This window comes from Rhamphochromis longiceps, linkage group LG15, assembly GCF_057381845.1.
Source record: "Rhamphochromis longiceps isolate RC_006_pf linkage group LG15, R_longiceps_female_GT1.1, whole genome shotgun sequence".
Taxonomy (NCBI): Eukaryota; Metazoa; Chordata; class Actinopteri; order Cichliformes; family Cichlidae; genus Rhamphochromis; species Rhamphochromis longiceps.
Genome location: NC_140571.1, coordinates 22,064,068 through 22,079,691, shown reverse-complemented (window position 1 = coordinate 22,079,691; position 15,624 = coordinate 22,064,068). Strand labels below are relative to the sequence as shown.

At 43.5% G+C, this 15,624-nt stretch overlaps 1 protein-coding gene and 1 pseudogene across 1 annotated transcript; both read left to right on the top strand.

Moving 5' to 3' along the window:
• The first annotated feature begins 14 nt into the window (after window positions 1–14).
• Window positions 15–11,696, top strand: LOC146652631 (uncharacterized; annotated as a pseudogene).
• On the top strand, window positions 11,126–15,093 carry LOC146652630 (uncharacterized). The gene is made up of 6 exons (XM_085381380.1): window positions 11,126–11,193; window positions 11,746–11,845; window positions 12,136–12,255; window positions 12,547–12,615; window positions 12,724–12,870; window positions 13,815–15,093. The coding sequence occupies exons 2-6, from the start codon at window positions 11,747–11,749 to the stop codon at window positions 13,863–13,865; spliced, it is 486 nt and encodes a 161-aa protein (XP_085237506.1). The 5' UTR covers window positions 11,126–11,193; window position 11,746; the 3' UTR covers window positions 13,866–15,093.
• The last annotated feature ends 531 nt before the right edge of the window (window positions 15,094–15,624 follow it).

Sequence of the window (15,624 nt, the reverse complement as noted above, 5' to 3'; positions counted from 1 at the left end):
CTGAGTTAAATGATATGAAGAGCAGAGTTGTCAGTGTTGAGGCACAGCTCGAAAAATATAAAGCAATCGCTGAAGCACAGGAAAAGCGCATCTCTCACCTGGAGAGCTATTCACGCCGTTGGAATCTGAAGCTCTACGGTCTGACCGAGAGGGACAAGCAGGACGTGCGGCAGGAGGTACTCAAAGTCTGTAGATCAGTCCTGCCGGAGATGCAAGATAAATTCCCCGACGTCGTTGACACCGTCCACCGCATCGGTCCCAAGAAGTCCAACAACGACCAACCCAGGGGAATCATCATTCAGTTTACATCCAGGATCTACCGCGATGCTGTCTGGCGCGCTGCTAAGAAGTCCACCTACCTGAAAGGTAACAACCTAAAGCTGGCTGAGGATCTGTCTCCTGACGACCGCGCCCGAAGAAACAGACTCTGGCCGTCTGTGGAAGCTGCGCGCAAAGAAAACAAGCTGGCGTTCTTCGTAGGAGGTCGTGCATTCGTGGAGGGAAAAGAGATTTTTCCACCCCTATAACTTGATCCAAGGTATTTTGAGGTGAAAACTGAAGTATCTTAAGATTAACTTGGTTTCACTGCCGTTCTTTTTTTGTTTGTTTTTGTTGTTGGACTGATAAATCGATCAGAGTTAAACTGATGCAGTTTATTTGTTATAAGTTTATTGGTCTTCAGTTTGGTTGCAATATTTTTGCTGAAAATGTTATGAGCAAGCTGGATAAGCTTCTTTTTATTTTATTTTGTTTGTTTGTTTTTTTTTATTCTTTTTTTGAATAATTAGTTATTTAACCCTTGAGCTCCCCTAGGGAAAAATGGGACCCGCTTGGGTACTTTTGGATTTTTGATTCTCAATATATCAGTCATTTTAAAGACTAGTTGCATGAAACTTGGCCAGGATGTGTGTTTTAGGATTATTTTTTAAATTCAATGATCCCCTCTATGGTGTGGTGTATAGTAAAGGAGATTCACATATGTACCACCACCGTTGCCCCTTGTACCCGCTTGGGCCCCATTGACTCCCATTATAATCACATATTTTCGATATACTGTAATCCTGACATGTGATAATTTTTTTCTCGTGAATACCTAATGGATCTAAGCCTCTGCCTTCAAAATAAAGGAAAAATATGTTTTGGATCCAATGAGCACAATATTAGGTACAGCACCACCATAGACATTTTCAGTGTTTTTGAATGCAGGACATGGTTATCTTATTATGCAAAATACATGACAATAAAACAGCTGACCACCATAAAATAGTCTTGATGTAGTGGAACTGATATAAGAGAGTGGTGTGAATGTGATTGAGAATATATATATACTGTGTGTGTGTGTGTGTGTGTGTGTGTGTGTGTGTGTGTGTGTGTGTGTGTGTGTGTCGGTCGCAAACAAAACAGCCCGTAGAGCCGCCTCCTTGAAGTGAACAACGGCAGCCTGCTCCGTTTTTTTTCTCTTTTCTTTGAACCTCTGTCAATGTTATTTTTTCTCACTTGGCTGAGGGCAAAAACAAGGCTCATTGTGCAGAGAAGGAAAGAGGTGTGAAAGCAGCCACGTCTTTGTTGAGCCAGAGGGGGGAGGGGTGCAAACACAGCCACCTGGTTGCTGAGCAGAGGGGGAGGGGCAGTCGTTACTCTCCCAGGCAAGTCAGCAGAGTGGAGGGAGAGAGACAGAGAGAGATCCTTTTCTATCTTCTTGGATTCAAGTGCACATTTGAAGTCTGTGGGAATAGTTTGCAGCCTGGTCTTACTAGTCATTTCTGCACAGATGCGCGCAGGCACAACACGAAGCGCACGGTCAATTTAGGTCCATTCCCGTAATACTTTGAATACACAGGGAACGTAAAATCAACTGGAGGCTGGCTTGACTGCAAGTCTCGAATTGGAGGCTGGCTTGACACAAGTCAGCGAGCTGAGGAGGAAAAGACGGGGGTGTCGTGCTGGGAAGGAGCGCCGTCGCCCGAGAAGGAGACGTTATCGACCATCTCTTCCTTCTGTAATTATTGGAAACGTAAGATCTTTGTCCAATAAGATGGATAAACTCCCTCCCGATTCTGCCCCCCTCTCCCCTCTTCTCCACCACGGTCTCACTGAACTCTGTCACACACACACACACACTCACTCTCTGACGCACTCACTGGCCTGCTCCAGTCACTTTGTGGAGCATTGGACTGCCATTACCTCATAAGACTTTGCTGTTACACTATCTCTTACCGTACACTACTAAATCTCCATTTGCACTATTTGCCTATTTTGCACCACTATGCCTTCTTACTTGAATATTGTATATTGTATATTGCATAGCTTTTTTTTGTTATACGTAAAATTGTATTGTATTTATTTAAATTTTTACTTTTTAATTATTTTATTTGCATTTTTCTAATCACTAGGGTTTGAGAGTAACGCAATTTCTATTCTGTGTATGTCCTGTACATGTGGCAGAATTGACAAATAAAGTTGACTTGACTTGACTTGACTTGACTTGATGAGCTCATGTCACTAACCTGGTCACAGAGGGAGTACCGGCAATGTAGCATCATGATGCTAACGGAGTCGTGGCTAACATCGCTAACTCCGGACACAAGCGTGACACTACCGGGATTCCAGCTGCTGCGAGCGGACAGGACCAGAGACAGCGGTAAGAGGAAAGGAGGGGGACTGGCAGTTTTTGTGAACGACAGATGGTGTAACCCTGGGCACATCACTGTAAAAGAGCAACTCTGCAGCAGAGACATTGAGCTGTTAGCCATTAGCATGCGTCCGTACTACCTGCCCCGGGAGTTCTCGCATGTTATCGCGATAACAGCGTATGTCCCCCCCTCGGCCAATGCGGATGCAGCCTGTGACTCTCTCCACTCTGTGGTCAGCAGACTGCAAACACAATCACCGAGAGCCCTTCTCATAATATCAGGGGACTTCAATCATGCCTCACTGGACTCCACACTGCCCACCTTCACCCAGTATGTGACCTGCCCAACCAGAGTCAATAAAACACTGGACTTACTGTATGCCAATGCAGAAGAGGCATACAGTTCATCACCTCTCCCTCCCCTAGGCAGATCTGATCACAACCTGGTGCACCTTGTCCCTGTGTATGAGCCCTTAGTGCGCAGGGAGCCACCAGCCACCCGCACAGTACAGAGATGGTCGGAGGAGAGCGAGGAGGCTCTTAAGGATTGTTTTGAGTCGACTGTGTGGGAGGTGATTTGTGATGACCACGGTGAGGACATCGACAGCCTTACTACATGCATTACTGACTATATAAATTTCTGTGTGGATAACACCGTACCTACCAGGACTGTACGGTGTTTCTCCAACAACAAACCTTGGATTACCCCAGAAATTAAAACCGTCCTCAAGCAGAAGAGGAGGGCCTTCAAATCCAGAGACAAAGAGGAGTTGAAAAGGGTGCAGAGAGAGCTGAGGGGACTGATAAGGAATGGGAAGGACAGCTACAGGCAGAAGATGGAGAACCAGCTTCAACAAAACAACGTTGGTGAAGTCTGGAGAGGCCTCAGAACCATCTCGGGCCACAAACAGCAGAACTCTCTGCCTGGGAGGGATGTGAGGTGGGCAAATGAACTGAATCATTTCTTCAACAGATTTGATTCAGCCATGAGGCAGTCTGCAACATCGGCTGCAGACTCACCCACCCCCACTGCTGCTGTTCCACCTCAGACTCTTCACACCTCCTCTATTCACCCTGCTCACTCCCCCCCACCCCCAACTACAGCATCCAATACACACTCAACACAAAGCTCCAGCCTGTCTCTCTCAACCACCCAGGTTAGGAGGGAACTGAGGAGGATTAATGGCAAGAAGGCAGCGGGTCCAGATGGCATCAGCTCGAGGGTCGTCAGGTCCTGCGCGGACCAACTGTGTGGGGTGATGGAGCACCTCTTCAACCTGAGCCTGAGGTTGGGAAGAGTCCCACAGCTCTGGAAAACCTCCTGTGTTGTACCAGTGCCAAAGACTTCACGCCCCAAGGACCTCAACAGCTACAGGCCGGTGGCTCTGACATCCCACCTGATGAAGACCCTGGAGCGGTTGGTCCTGGCTCAGCTTTGGCGCCTAATAAGCTCATCACTGGACCCACTTCAGTTTGCCTACCAGCCTGGCATTGGAGCGGATGATGCCGTCATTCACCTCCTACATCGTTCCCTCGCTCACCTGGAGACCGCTGGAAGCACTGTGAGAATTATGTTCTTTGATTTCTCCAGTGCCTTCAACACCATTCTTCCCTCGGTTCTAAAGGACAAGCTGGTGAACTCTGGAGTGGACCATCACCTCACTACCTGGATTTTGGACTACCTCACCGACCGACCACAGTATGTGAGGACTCAGGGCTGTGTGTCGGACAGGGTCGTCTGCAGTACGGGGGCCCCACAGGGAACGGTTCTGGCTCCGTTCCTCTTCACCATCTACACTGCAGACTTCTCCCACAATTCCACCCAGTGCTTCCTGCAGAAGTTCTCTGATGACTCTGCAATAGTCGGCCTCATCACTGATGGGGACGACAAGGAGTACAGAGGTCTGACCCAAGACTTTGTGGACTGGTGCCAGCTGAACTACCTCCAGATCAACGGCAGTAAAACCAAGGAGCTGGTGGTAGACTTCCGCAGGCACAAGCATTCTCCACTGCAACCACTGAACATCCAAGGTATGGACATTGAGGCTGTGGACAGCTACAGATACCTTGGTGTTCATCTGAACAATAGACTGGACTGGACTCATAACTCAGACGCCCTCTACAGGAAAGGGCAGAGCAGGCTGTACCTGCTGCGGAGACTCAGGTCATTTGGAGTGGAGGGCCCACTCCTGAAGACCTTCTATGACTCTGTCGTGGCTTCTGCTATCTTTTATGGTGTGGTCTGCTGGGGCGGCAGCATCTCTGCTGGGGACAGGAAGAGACTGAACAGGGTGATCCGAAGGGCCAGCTCTGTTCTAGGATGTCCTCTGGACCCAGTGGAGGTGGTGAGTGACAGGAGAATGGTGGCTAAGCTGTCATCACTGTTGGACAACATCTCCCACCCCATGCAGCAGACTGTGACAGCACTGAGCAGCTCCTTCAGTGGGAGACTGCGGCACCCACAGTGTGGGACGGAGAGATTTCGCAGGTCTTTCCTCCCCACTGCTGTCAGACTCCATAATAAAGACTTTAACTGATCAAACACACACATCCATACATATGCAATAATACTAAGTGCAATAATCCTTTCTGTCATCGTTGTATTTTTACTCAGTTGTATATAGCATTTGTATTTGTATTCTATTTTTATCTTATTGTATATTTATTTTATTTTATTCTACTGTATATAGTATTTTATTTTATTCTATTCTGTACAGTTGTGTACTGTATTTATTCTTATTGTATCCTAATTTTTGCCTCATAACTTTTGCACTGTCCACTTCCTGCTGTGACAAAACAAATTTCCCACGTGTGGGACTAATAAAGGTTATCTTATCTTATCTTATATTGATCGATCACAGGTTTGATAGCTTATCTCTGGACAGTCAGCTTAAAGAAGAATTTGCAAAGTTCATTGTATTTATTTAAGATCATTTTTGACAGCCACAGCTGTGGCACATCAATGATTTTTATAAGATATTTATCACAGACTGACAGAACTACGAGAAACACCTTTTAGTTATCGTCCTTTTTAGTTGTCTGAAAAGTTCATATAAAAGCAGAGGTTTCTCTGTTTTAAAGACACAGAACATTTTTAAGACACAATTACACAAGTAGATATTTCAAGAAGACAGTGTAAACAAACATTTAGGGGCTGTGGTTTCACATGTTGCTCCACCTATCATGTGTTAGAGTCACCTCCCAGTAAGTTTCCAGGTCCCACTATATGTACTCAGACTGGCACCAGTATGTTTGAGACTCATACAACCAGAAAACTGTCTCCTCTGTTTATTGTGTGAATTCACACTACTGAGATCCTGTTTCTCTTTAAACTTTATTCTACCTTATTCTAGTTGCTCCGACCTTTGCTGGTTAACTACTCCCTCCGTTTTCAGCCGATTTCCACCATTTAAACTTGAATCTGTTCTGCTCCCTGTGCTAATGCCAGCTATATCTTTTGGTGGTCATACCTTTCATACTTTTTGAGATATTACAGTTTTTGCCCGTTGCTTGAACACTACAAACCCATGCTTAGACTAAAGTAACACAACTTGAAGCTTTTGTTACCATACCTCAAACACATGTACCCCTACCTTAAACAAAAGCGCTGCTTTGCACCCTAGTTGCAATTATGCAACACACTTACTCCTTTATGCAACACACATGGTCCTGCATGCTACACTCTATTTCATACATAAGACACTTCGCTCACAAAATGAAATTTCAGGGTGCCATTTGGAAAACACATGTATCCAAAATACAAAACACATCGGGTAATTGCAACCACTCAAATACACACCTGAAGGCACTTACTTGTAAAACTGAACACCAATTAGCCAACTACAAAAAGCCCTCAGTTTAGCCAATTCAAGAACTTTGCAAGCATGGATGGAGGGAGAGCAAGAGGAGGAGGAGGAGGAGGAGGAGGATGATGATGATGAGGAGGAGGAGGAGGAGGAGGAGGAGGAGGAGGAGGAGGAGGAGGAGGCCGAAGAGGCCATGCACGGACCCATATTTCTGATGAAATAAGAGCAACTTTGGTGGACCATGTCATCAACCATGGCCTGACTATGAGGGAAGCTGGGCAGAGAGTCCACCCACATCTAAGCCGCTTCACAGTGGCATCTGTAATACGAACATTCCGACTAGAAAACAGGTCTGTCTTCACCTCTCTACCTTCTGCTCTACTCAGATGGTTTCATAGCACTATTCTACAGTATATCACATTACCATATCAAGTGTACGGGGTGCTAATGCTCCTTTTGCAGCCAAAGTGGCTGATTCCTTATATTGAAGTACAGTGGATGACACAGTACATACAGTAAAGTACTGTAAGAAAAATAAGCAAAGCGATGACAATATGTGGTTGTATTTCTCTAGAATGACTCGAAGACCTTCTGGGGGAGGACGCCAACGCCTGTTCACACAACAGCAGGAACTTGCCGTTGTGGACCTAGTGAGGGCAGACAATGCCATCCGTCTCCACCAGCTACGACGGAAAATACTTGCAGACAGGCGAGTGTTCAGCAACATAAACCATGTGAGCATCACCACCATCAGACGCATCTTGGGTAAACACAGCATCACCATGAAGCAGCTCTACAGAGTCCCATTTGAGAGGAACAGTGACAGGGTCAAAGGACTTCGAGCTGAATATGTACGGGTAAGTGTAACTGTCCTTTAAATGTACAATACAGTATTGGTGAAATCCAGTAGCAGCTGAATATGTACCATATCAGTACCACATGGATCTATTCTGAGAGCTACACAGGTACCTGTGTGATGGGGTTCTGTATGTGTAGCACTGTAGTACAGTAATATGTTCTCTTGGCCATGGATGGAGTTGCACAGCCTCATGAATTCATTTTCATTGATGAAGCTGGATTCGACCTGTGCAAAACAAGACGACGGGATCGTAATGTCATTGGCCAAAGGCAATTGTGCACGTCCCAGGGCAGCGCAGGGGAAATGTCACATTGTGTGCCGCCATAAGCCTTCGAGGGCTTCTGCATCATCATGCAAAACTAGGTCCATACAACAGCCAACATATACTCACATTTCTAGATGCTCTCCCCTCTTCTCTTCACCCTGTACACCTCTGACTTCTGCTACAACTCTGAATTATGCCACATTCAGAAGTTTGCAGACGACACAGCCATCATGGGGTGTATCTGGGATGATCAGGAAGAGGAGTACAGAAGTCTGGTGAGGAACTTTGTCGCATGGAGTCACACAAACCACCTGCAACTCAACACCTCAAAGACTAAGGAACTGGTTGTGGACTTCGGGAGGTCTAGAGCAGGTCCACTGCCGGTTCAGATAGAGGGGGAGGAGGTGGAGGTGGTCAACAAGTACAAGTACCTCGGGCTGTGGGTGGACAATAAACTGGACTGGTCATGCAACACAGAGCACCTGTATAAAAAAGCCCAAAGCCGACTGTACTTCCTCAGGAGGCTGAGGTCTTTTAACATCTGCAGGAAGCTCCTGAGGATGTGTTACCAGTTGGTGGTTGCTGGAGTACTTTTCTATGCTGTGGTTGGTTTTTTGTACTGTTTTTATCAATAAATCTCAGCAACAAAGGACCTACACCCATGTGTGTTGATTTCTCTGCTGTACGAAGTCACCTCATCTTTACACAAAACTGTAAGCTGTCATCTGTGAGGCGCGAGCGGTGTTTGGTTTTACCATAGTTCATGGTGGAGAATGGCTGCTCCACTGAGTTTTGCTCTCTGTAGCCGTTTGAATGGCAACCTATACTGATTAGCGGCGGCTTTCTAGTTAATTTTATGACTTTAGACTTGACTTGAAAAAAATGTTCTAAGACTTGTGACTTGAGGATAAAGACTTGAGACTTGCAAAACAATGACTTGGTCCCACCTCTGTTTACTTGTTGGTGCCTTGCTAGAGGAGCCTGGGCCCGGTGGCGCGGCGGCTGCAGGAAGAGCCTGGGCCCGGTGGCGCGGCGGCTGCAGGAAGAGCCTGGGCCCGGTGGCGCGGCGGCTGCAGGAAGAGCCTGGGCCCGGTGACGCGGCGGCTATCAGCTGGCAGAAACTGTTAACCGCTCGCAGGGCAGGTGAAATGGACTATCCTTGCATGAAACAAGTGAGTCTGATGCCTTTTTCCCCAGCCATCTGACTGTTATTGTTTTGTGTAATATAGTAAATCTAATCAGGAACTTTTCTTTTTATGATTGTAAGTATTTATTTTATTACAGTTACTATTTTGCATCATTTTGTTGTTGTTGTTTTTTTGTTTTTTTTTAAAGCTTTTACAAAGCTTCATCATGCGCTTTCATGAGGTGACGTATCTGATAATGAGTTTTTTGGTGTTCTGATAATCTTAGTTTCTAAATGTGCCAAATGTAGTGTTTGTAATTCAATAAACTTTCATGGGAGAAAAAAAAAAGAAGTGTTTCAGGAAACCATAATAAAAAGTATAAAATACTGAAATGCCTATTATGGATATATTTGATATCAAGAAGAAGACAGATGTGTCGGTCGCGACACATGTTTGTTTCATATCAAAATGTGAAGAGACAACATAAAAGCAACAGGTGTTACTGTATTCTATCAGAACTGGATCCAGCAGAAATGTATGAACCTGTTAATGTGTTTCTTTTGCTTTTTTTTTTTTTTTTTTTTTTCAGAATGGCCTTAATGAAATTGACCAATAACCGGCCTGAGACGCCGTACTTCAGGCCCCCACCCATTCACATCCGGGTGTTAAAAGGCCCGGAGAAGAAGCTCCTGATGAGGATGATGCAGACGTGGATGAGCCTCCTCGCAGTGACGCTGGACAGGATGTGGTTATCCAGCTGCCCACAGATTGGGCTGTGCTGGATGGCCGTGACAGCGTGGACGACCACGGGATCCGCCGCTATGAGTGGAGTCTGATTAAAGGAGACACAGCCATCAATATGAAGTCAACACATCCAGGTTTGCTGAAGATCAGTGGCCTCCAGGAAGGAGTCTACACGTTTCAGATGACAGTCACTGACACGGCGGGACAGAAGAGCTCCGATAACATCTCTGTCACCGTACTGGCTCCAAAACACCAAGCAGAAGTATGTACCGGTCACTGCTCAAACTACCAATTTAAGTGTGATGACGGTTGCTGTATTGACATCACCTATGCCTGCGATGGGAAGCAGCACTGTCCAGACCGCTCAGACGAAGACTTCTGCCCAAACTTCGATGGCAGCCGAAAGTCAGTGACCCACGCTGTGGACCTGCCCAGCCCTCAGCGGCCTGTCGCTCAGACAAAGAAAGCTGAAGACGACTCCATGCTCCCGACTGGAGCCAGAAAGACCATCACACCGCAAGACACAAGCAAGGCGGCTCCTTCTCAAAGTGCCAGTGAGCAGGAAGCTTCAGTCAGTCAAGACCCATGTGCTGCTGCTCCAGTTGTGGGACCCTGTAAAGGCACCTTCCCACGGTGGTACTACGACCAAAATGTGGGAGAGTGCAAACACTTCCTGTATGGAGGCTGCCAGGGAAACCACAACAACTTCCTCCAGGAGTTGGACTGTGTCAGTGAATGCATACAAAAAAGTCCAGCTTTCAGACCTGCCAGTGTGGCTCCTCCAGTCACCAAGCAGACTGAGATAGCTTCCCCTAAAGCCAACCAGAGCCAAGCAGTGAGTGACGCCCCCATCTCCAAACCATTTCCAGTTCCTCTGACACTTGGCCTAATCATCACTGCCGTGCTGCTGCTCATGATCTGTCGTCTGATCTGTGAGCTGTCGTCTCAGGCTCGTCCGCCACAAACTGAATAAAGCGCGTCCCCTCACTACAGAGGAGTCAGATTACCTCATTAATGGCATGTACCTGTAGCCAATCAGAGACCCGAGAAAAGAACCATCAGAGCCCGATCCAGGACGTTCTGAATTTGCACTCTGCATTTCTTCGATGTCTCTTAATTTATCCTCGTTTCCTGTTAGAAAGATCCAAAGCTCTGCTGCCGTGAACGTTGCCGAACGCCTCCACACCGATCCCCTCTGACTGGCACTGTATATCAGCTGCTGATAGATTCAGCGAACATACTGAGATGCTTGTGAATTCATACTTATGTCCTAAGAAAATCACTGATGGAATATCAGCGTTTCTCCTTTACTTCTGATACAGATACTAAAATAGACACTTGTCTTATCTATTACAACTGATTAATTAAACACTGGTTACTTTGAGACAAACATGTTCATTTTAATGCAGCTAACATGCCGGCTTCAAATATGAGAGTCAACAACCCATTTTACATCACATGCTTAACATGAACACAGAATATAATCGTACTTACAAGCATATATTTCTCATGCTCCAGTACAGCCAACTTCAGAGCTAATATTTTGTGTGCTGGTATCAACTTGGCCAGACTCCATGAACTTTTCCTATATTTACTAGAGAAACTTGAGTACACAAACCCGCTTCCTCCCCCTAGTGGGGTGGTGGAGCTACTGCACCCAGCAGTGGCAGCACACTGGGCCTGGTGGCGCAACTATCAGCTGGCAGAAACCGCTAACCGCTCGCAGGGCAGGTGAAATGGACTATCCTTGCATGAAACAAGTGACTCTGATGCCTTTTTCCCCAGCCATCTGACTGTTATTGTTTTGTGTAATATTTAGCTGTCATATAGTAAATCTAATCAGGGACTTTTCTTTTTATGATTGTAAGTATTTATTTTATTACAGTTACTATTTTGCATCATTTTGTTTTGTTTTTTTTTTGTTTTTAAAGCTTTTACAAAGCTTCATCATGTGCTTTCATGAGGTGACGTATCTGATAATGAGTTTTTTGGTGTTCTGATAATCTTAGTTTCTAAATGTGCCAAATGTAGTGTTTGTAATTCAATAAACTTTCATGGGAGAAAAAAAAAAAGAAGTGTTTCAGGAAACCATAATAAAAAGTATAAAATACTGAAATGCCTATTATGGATATATTTGATATCAAGAAGAAGACAGATGTGTCGGTCGCGACACATGTTTGTTTCATATCAAAATGTGAAGAGACAACATAAAAGCAACAGGTGTTACTGTATTCTATCAGAACTGGATCCAGCAGAAATGTATGAACCTGTTAATGTGTTTCTTTTGCTTTTTTTTTTTTGCTTTTTTTCAGAATGGCCTTAATGAAATTGACCAATAACCGGCCTGAGACGCCGTACTTCAGGCCCCCACCCATTCACATCCGGGTGTTAAAATCTTGCAACCAGCTAAAGGTGATTCAATTCAATTTTATTTATATAGCATCAAATCACAGACACACAGGAGGATCGGCTGGGATATCCAAGATGGAGGGGTCAAACCACTGTTAACCAAAAAAAATACGGTGGCAACAATCACTGACGGAGAGACAGTGGCAAAAATTACTTTGTTTGAAGAATTCTCATCCAAAGTCAAAGAGGGCATGTCTTATATGATGAGGGGACATGAGCTGAGGGGCCAAGCTCCCCTTATCTAATCAACATTACGGCGAGGACACAGTTTTTTAAAGCTCCTGCCCTTGCAGTCACAGAGGCCCTCATCACAAAGGCAGAGGAGCTTCTTAATCCACCTTCCCCAGCCAACACCACTGAAGATGAGCCCAACGTTTGGAGGGCTTATTATAGTGGAAGGGGAGGTTCTGGAGGTAAATATTTGTGGTTCCATCAGAACTGATATTGCTTTAGGTTTTCAAAGAAACCATTACTTTTTTGTCTTTAAAAGTAAAAATAATAATTTTTGTTGTTGTTGTCGTCAAACAAACACAAAATTGTGAGAACAAGATCAAGCGCTATTATTTTGTAAATGGTTGTAGATTTATCATTAACAACAATAATAAAATAATAGATGTAGTAAGTCAAGAAAGAAGCACCTAGATGTACACACACAGATTTATGCAATCACAATAACTGACATTATATTTTAATTGAATTTTCAGTGTTCTGCAGTGAGGAAGGTTTTCGCAGGCAAACAACAGGTGCCTATACGAACGCTCCAGCTAAAGCAGGTAATGGTGCAACTAAAGTGTAGTATTGAAAATGGTGAAAATAGGCATATTTGAGATTTGTATTAGTTAATGAATAAATCTTTCATTCTGTCATGTTTGTGATTTCAGGATGGGCATACCATGACTGTCTCCTTGTGGAGGGAGGCATCAATTTACAATGTTCATGTGGGAGATCAGATAAAGGTCTCCCATGTCAAAGTAAACCACTCTGCCTATGGTGTACAGCTCCAGACGACCTCCTATACTAAGATTGAGGTATGAAGAATCCATATGTTTGTACCAATATGTAATAGCAATGTCATTTACCAAAATGTTTAGAATTATAGGTGGTCCAAAAGATTGACTCTGTTCATCTGGACGTAGCGTTTTCAGGTGGGAGAAACGTTTCGTCACTCATCCACGTGACTTCTTCAGTCTCAGCGGACTGCAGGTTTCTGAGGTCTTTGATCAGGGCCCATGACAATTTGTATATTATTGATCAATGAACTGACCTTCCAGCCTATTGTTCCTTCAGTGGCAAGACAAGGCAAGTTTATTTATATAGCACAATTCAACAACAAGGTGATTCAAAGTGCTTTACAGAGACATTAAAAAACAAAAACAATAAAAAGAGCATGATTTAAAATCGATTAAAAAAAACAAAACAAAAAACAGTAGATAAAATCAGTAGTTAAAATGTAAGTTTTGAAATTTAAGCTTAAAAGTGTGGATTTGGTGCTTTATTCAAAAGCAGCTGAGAACAGGTGAGTCTTCAACCTGGATTTAAATAAACTGAGTGTTTCAGCTGATCTGAGGCTTTCTGGGAGTTTGTTCCAGATATAAGGAGCATAAAAGCTGAATGCAGCTTCTCCGTGTCTGGTTCTGACTCTAAGAACTGATAAAAGACTGGATCCAGATGACCTGAGGGATCTGGAAGGTCTAAATTGAGATATAATCATAAATTTTTCACACTGATGAAAGATAAAAGGTTGCTTTTAGTATTTAGATTTTTCCAGGCAGTATTTAAAATTCAAATGTGAAATGCACATCCCTAGTATTTCCCTTTGCTTAAACAAAAGGTCCATCTATCCCTCAGCCGGCACCCGCCACAGTACAAGTGTCCTTGCTGTTTTGATAACTGGATCCTGAAGGGTTAACATGTCAACGGCAATTCTTTACTGCGTGTCACCAAGAGATTAATGTCAGTTGTTCCTGAACAGGCGCCCGGCCCCTCGTCGAAACCAGCAGTGACCTTGGACGCTCCGCAGTGAATGTGAAATGACTCCAATCAATGACAACAATGGGAACAGAAGAGCACGTTTTAATTTCACTTCATCAAAACAAAGAGGCACTCCCAATAACGCTGTTACAGTCCTGCAGCCTAACTGAAGAATTCAAACTGAGTGGCATGGTTCAGGGTTTTGTTTCTTTCTTTCTTTGGGATAATGACACTAAAAAGCTGAAATGGTTTGAAATCTCATTGTGTACTTTCCGTTCTCTGTTCCCAATCCCCCAGAAGACCTTAGAGCATTTGTTTTGTATCATTTCAGTTCTAAATTATCAGACATGGTGCCAACTCACAAAGTGCAGCAGGAGAATTGTATTATAATTTTGCATGTATCTGCTCAGTGATGCAAAAGAGAGAATGCCTTTCAAGTGGTTGAGCATTACCACAATAAAATGATTCATGGCAGAGTCTGTAACTGCTCACAGTTATAGAAATAGACACCTGGTTTTACTGACTTCTCTACCTTAGTACCACAAAGTGCAATTGTTCAGTTCAGTTCAGTTCATTTTTATTTCAAACATGTGCCTTCACAATCATTACAAAATATCATTCCCTTATTTGTTTGAAAAGGAGTAGGCTGAAGTATTTACTTATTTGTCCCTACCCCCTCAAGTTTTACCTCTCATTCATTTAATTTTCTTTTGTCTTAAATTAAACAAACAACATATGAAACATATGAAACATATGAAGTAAAACAAAACATAACATACATAAATCAAAAACAAGAAATTAGCAAGCCCCACCACAGTATAGTTTCTTTCATATGAAAGGATAATATGGAGGACTTAGCTTCACTAAGTCTTGGAATTTAATAGCTTGCATTTTGACAAAGAGTGCATTTGTATGGTCCCTGTACCCTACATTATTTATTAATCTAATGGCCCTTTTCTGTATTATAGTTATTGTTTGTGTGTTACTTTTGTATGTGTTTCCCCAGACCTCTACACAGTAGCTCATATATGGCAGTAGTAAAGCACAGTATAAAATGTGCAGTGCTTTCTGATCCAACATATGCTTTGCTTTCCCCAGGACGGCAATGCCCCGTGCCAATTTCCCCCGAACATAAGTAATGTGTGGCTTCCAACAGAGCTTGTGGTCAATGATCACCCCAAGAAATTTTATTTCATTTACTCTTTACATTGTCAACACATATTTCTACTTCGATGTTTTTCTTTTGGTTTCCAAACAACATAAATTTGGTTTTATCTAGATTCAATGATAATTTATTTATATCAAACCACTTCTTTAAAGCAGTTATGACATGGTCTGATTTTCTCACCCAATAAAGGAATATTTAATACATCAGTCTACTCTTCATTTTATCAGAAACATATATATACTATTATATATTGTACATATATTTATTAGTTTCAGATGTAGCCATTCTTGTATTTTGCTTGTTTACATTATTGTATTTTGCACAACTCTGTTGCTTGTGAAGCTCGCACACAAGAATTTCACTCACATGTGCTGTACCAATGTACCTGCACATGTGATGTGACAATAAAAGTGATTTGATTTGAAACAGCTCACAGCTTGTACATTTTCTTTTTACACATGTATGTAAGCATTTGAGCCAAATTTAGTAATGCCAACATACTGAAGGAACAACATTTGTCTCTTATATATGATACACCTATATATGCACTGTCAATATACATTTTGAACCAGCTGCAGATGTCAGAGTAACAACTGACTGACCCCCACATAAAGTGCGTTACAGTAGTCCACAGGGGAAGAAA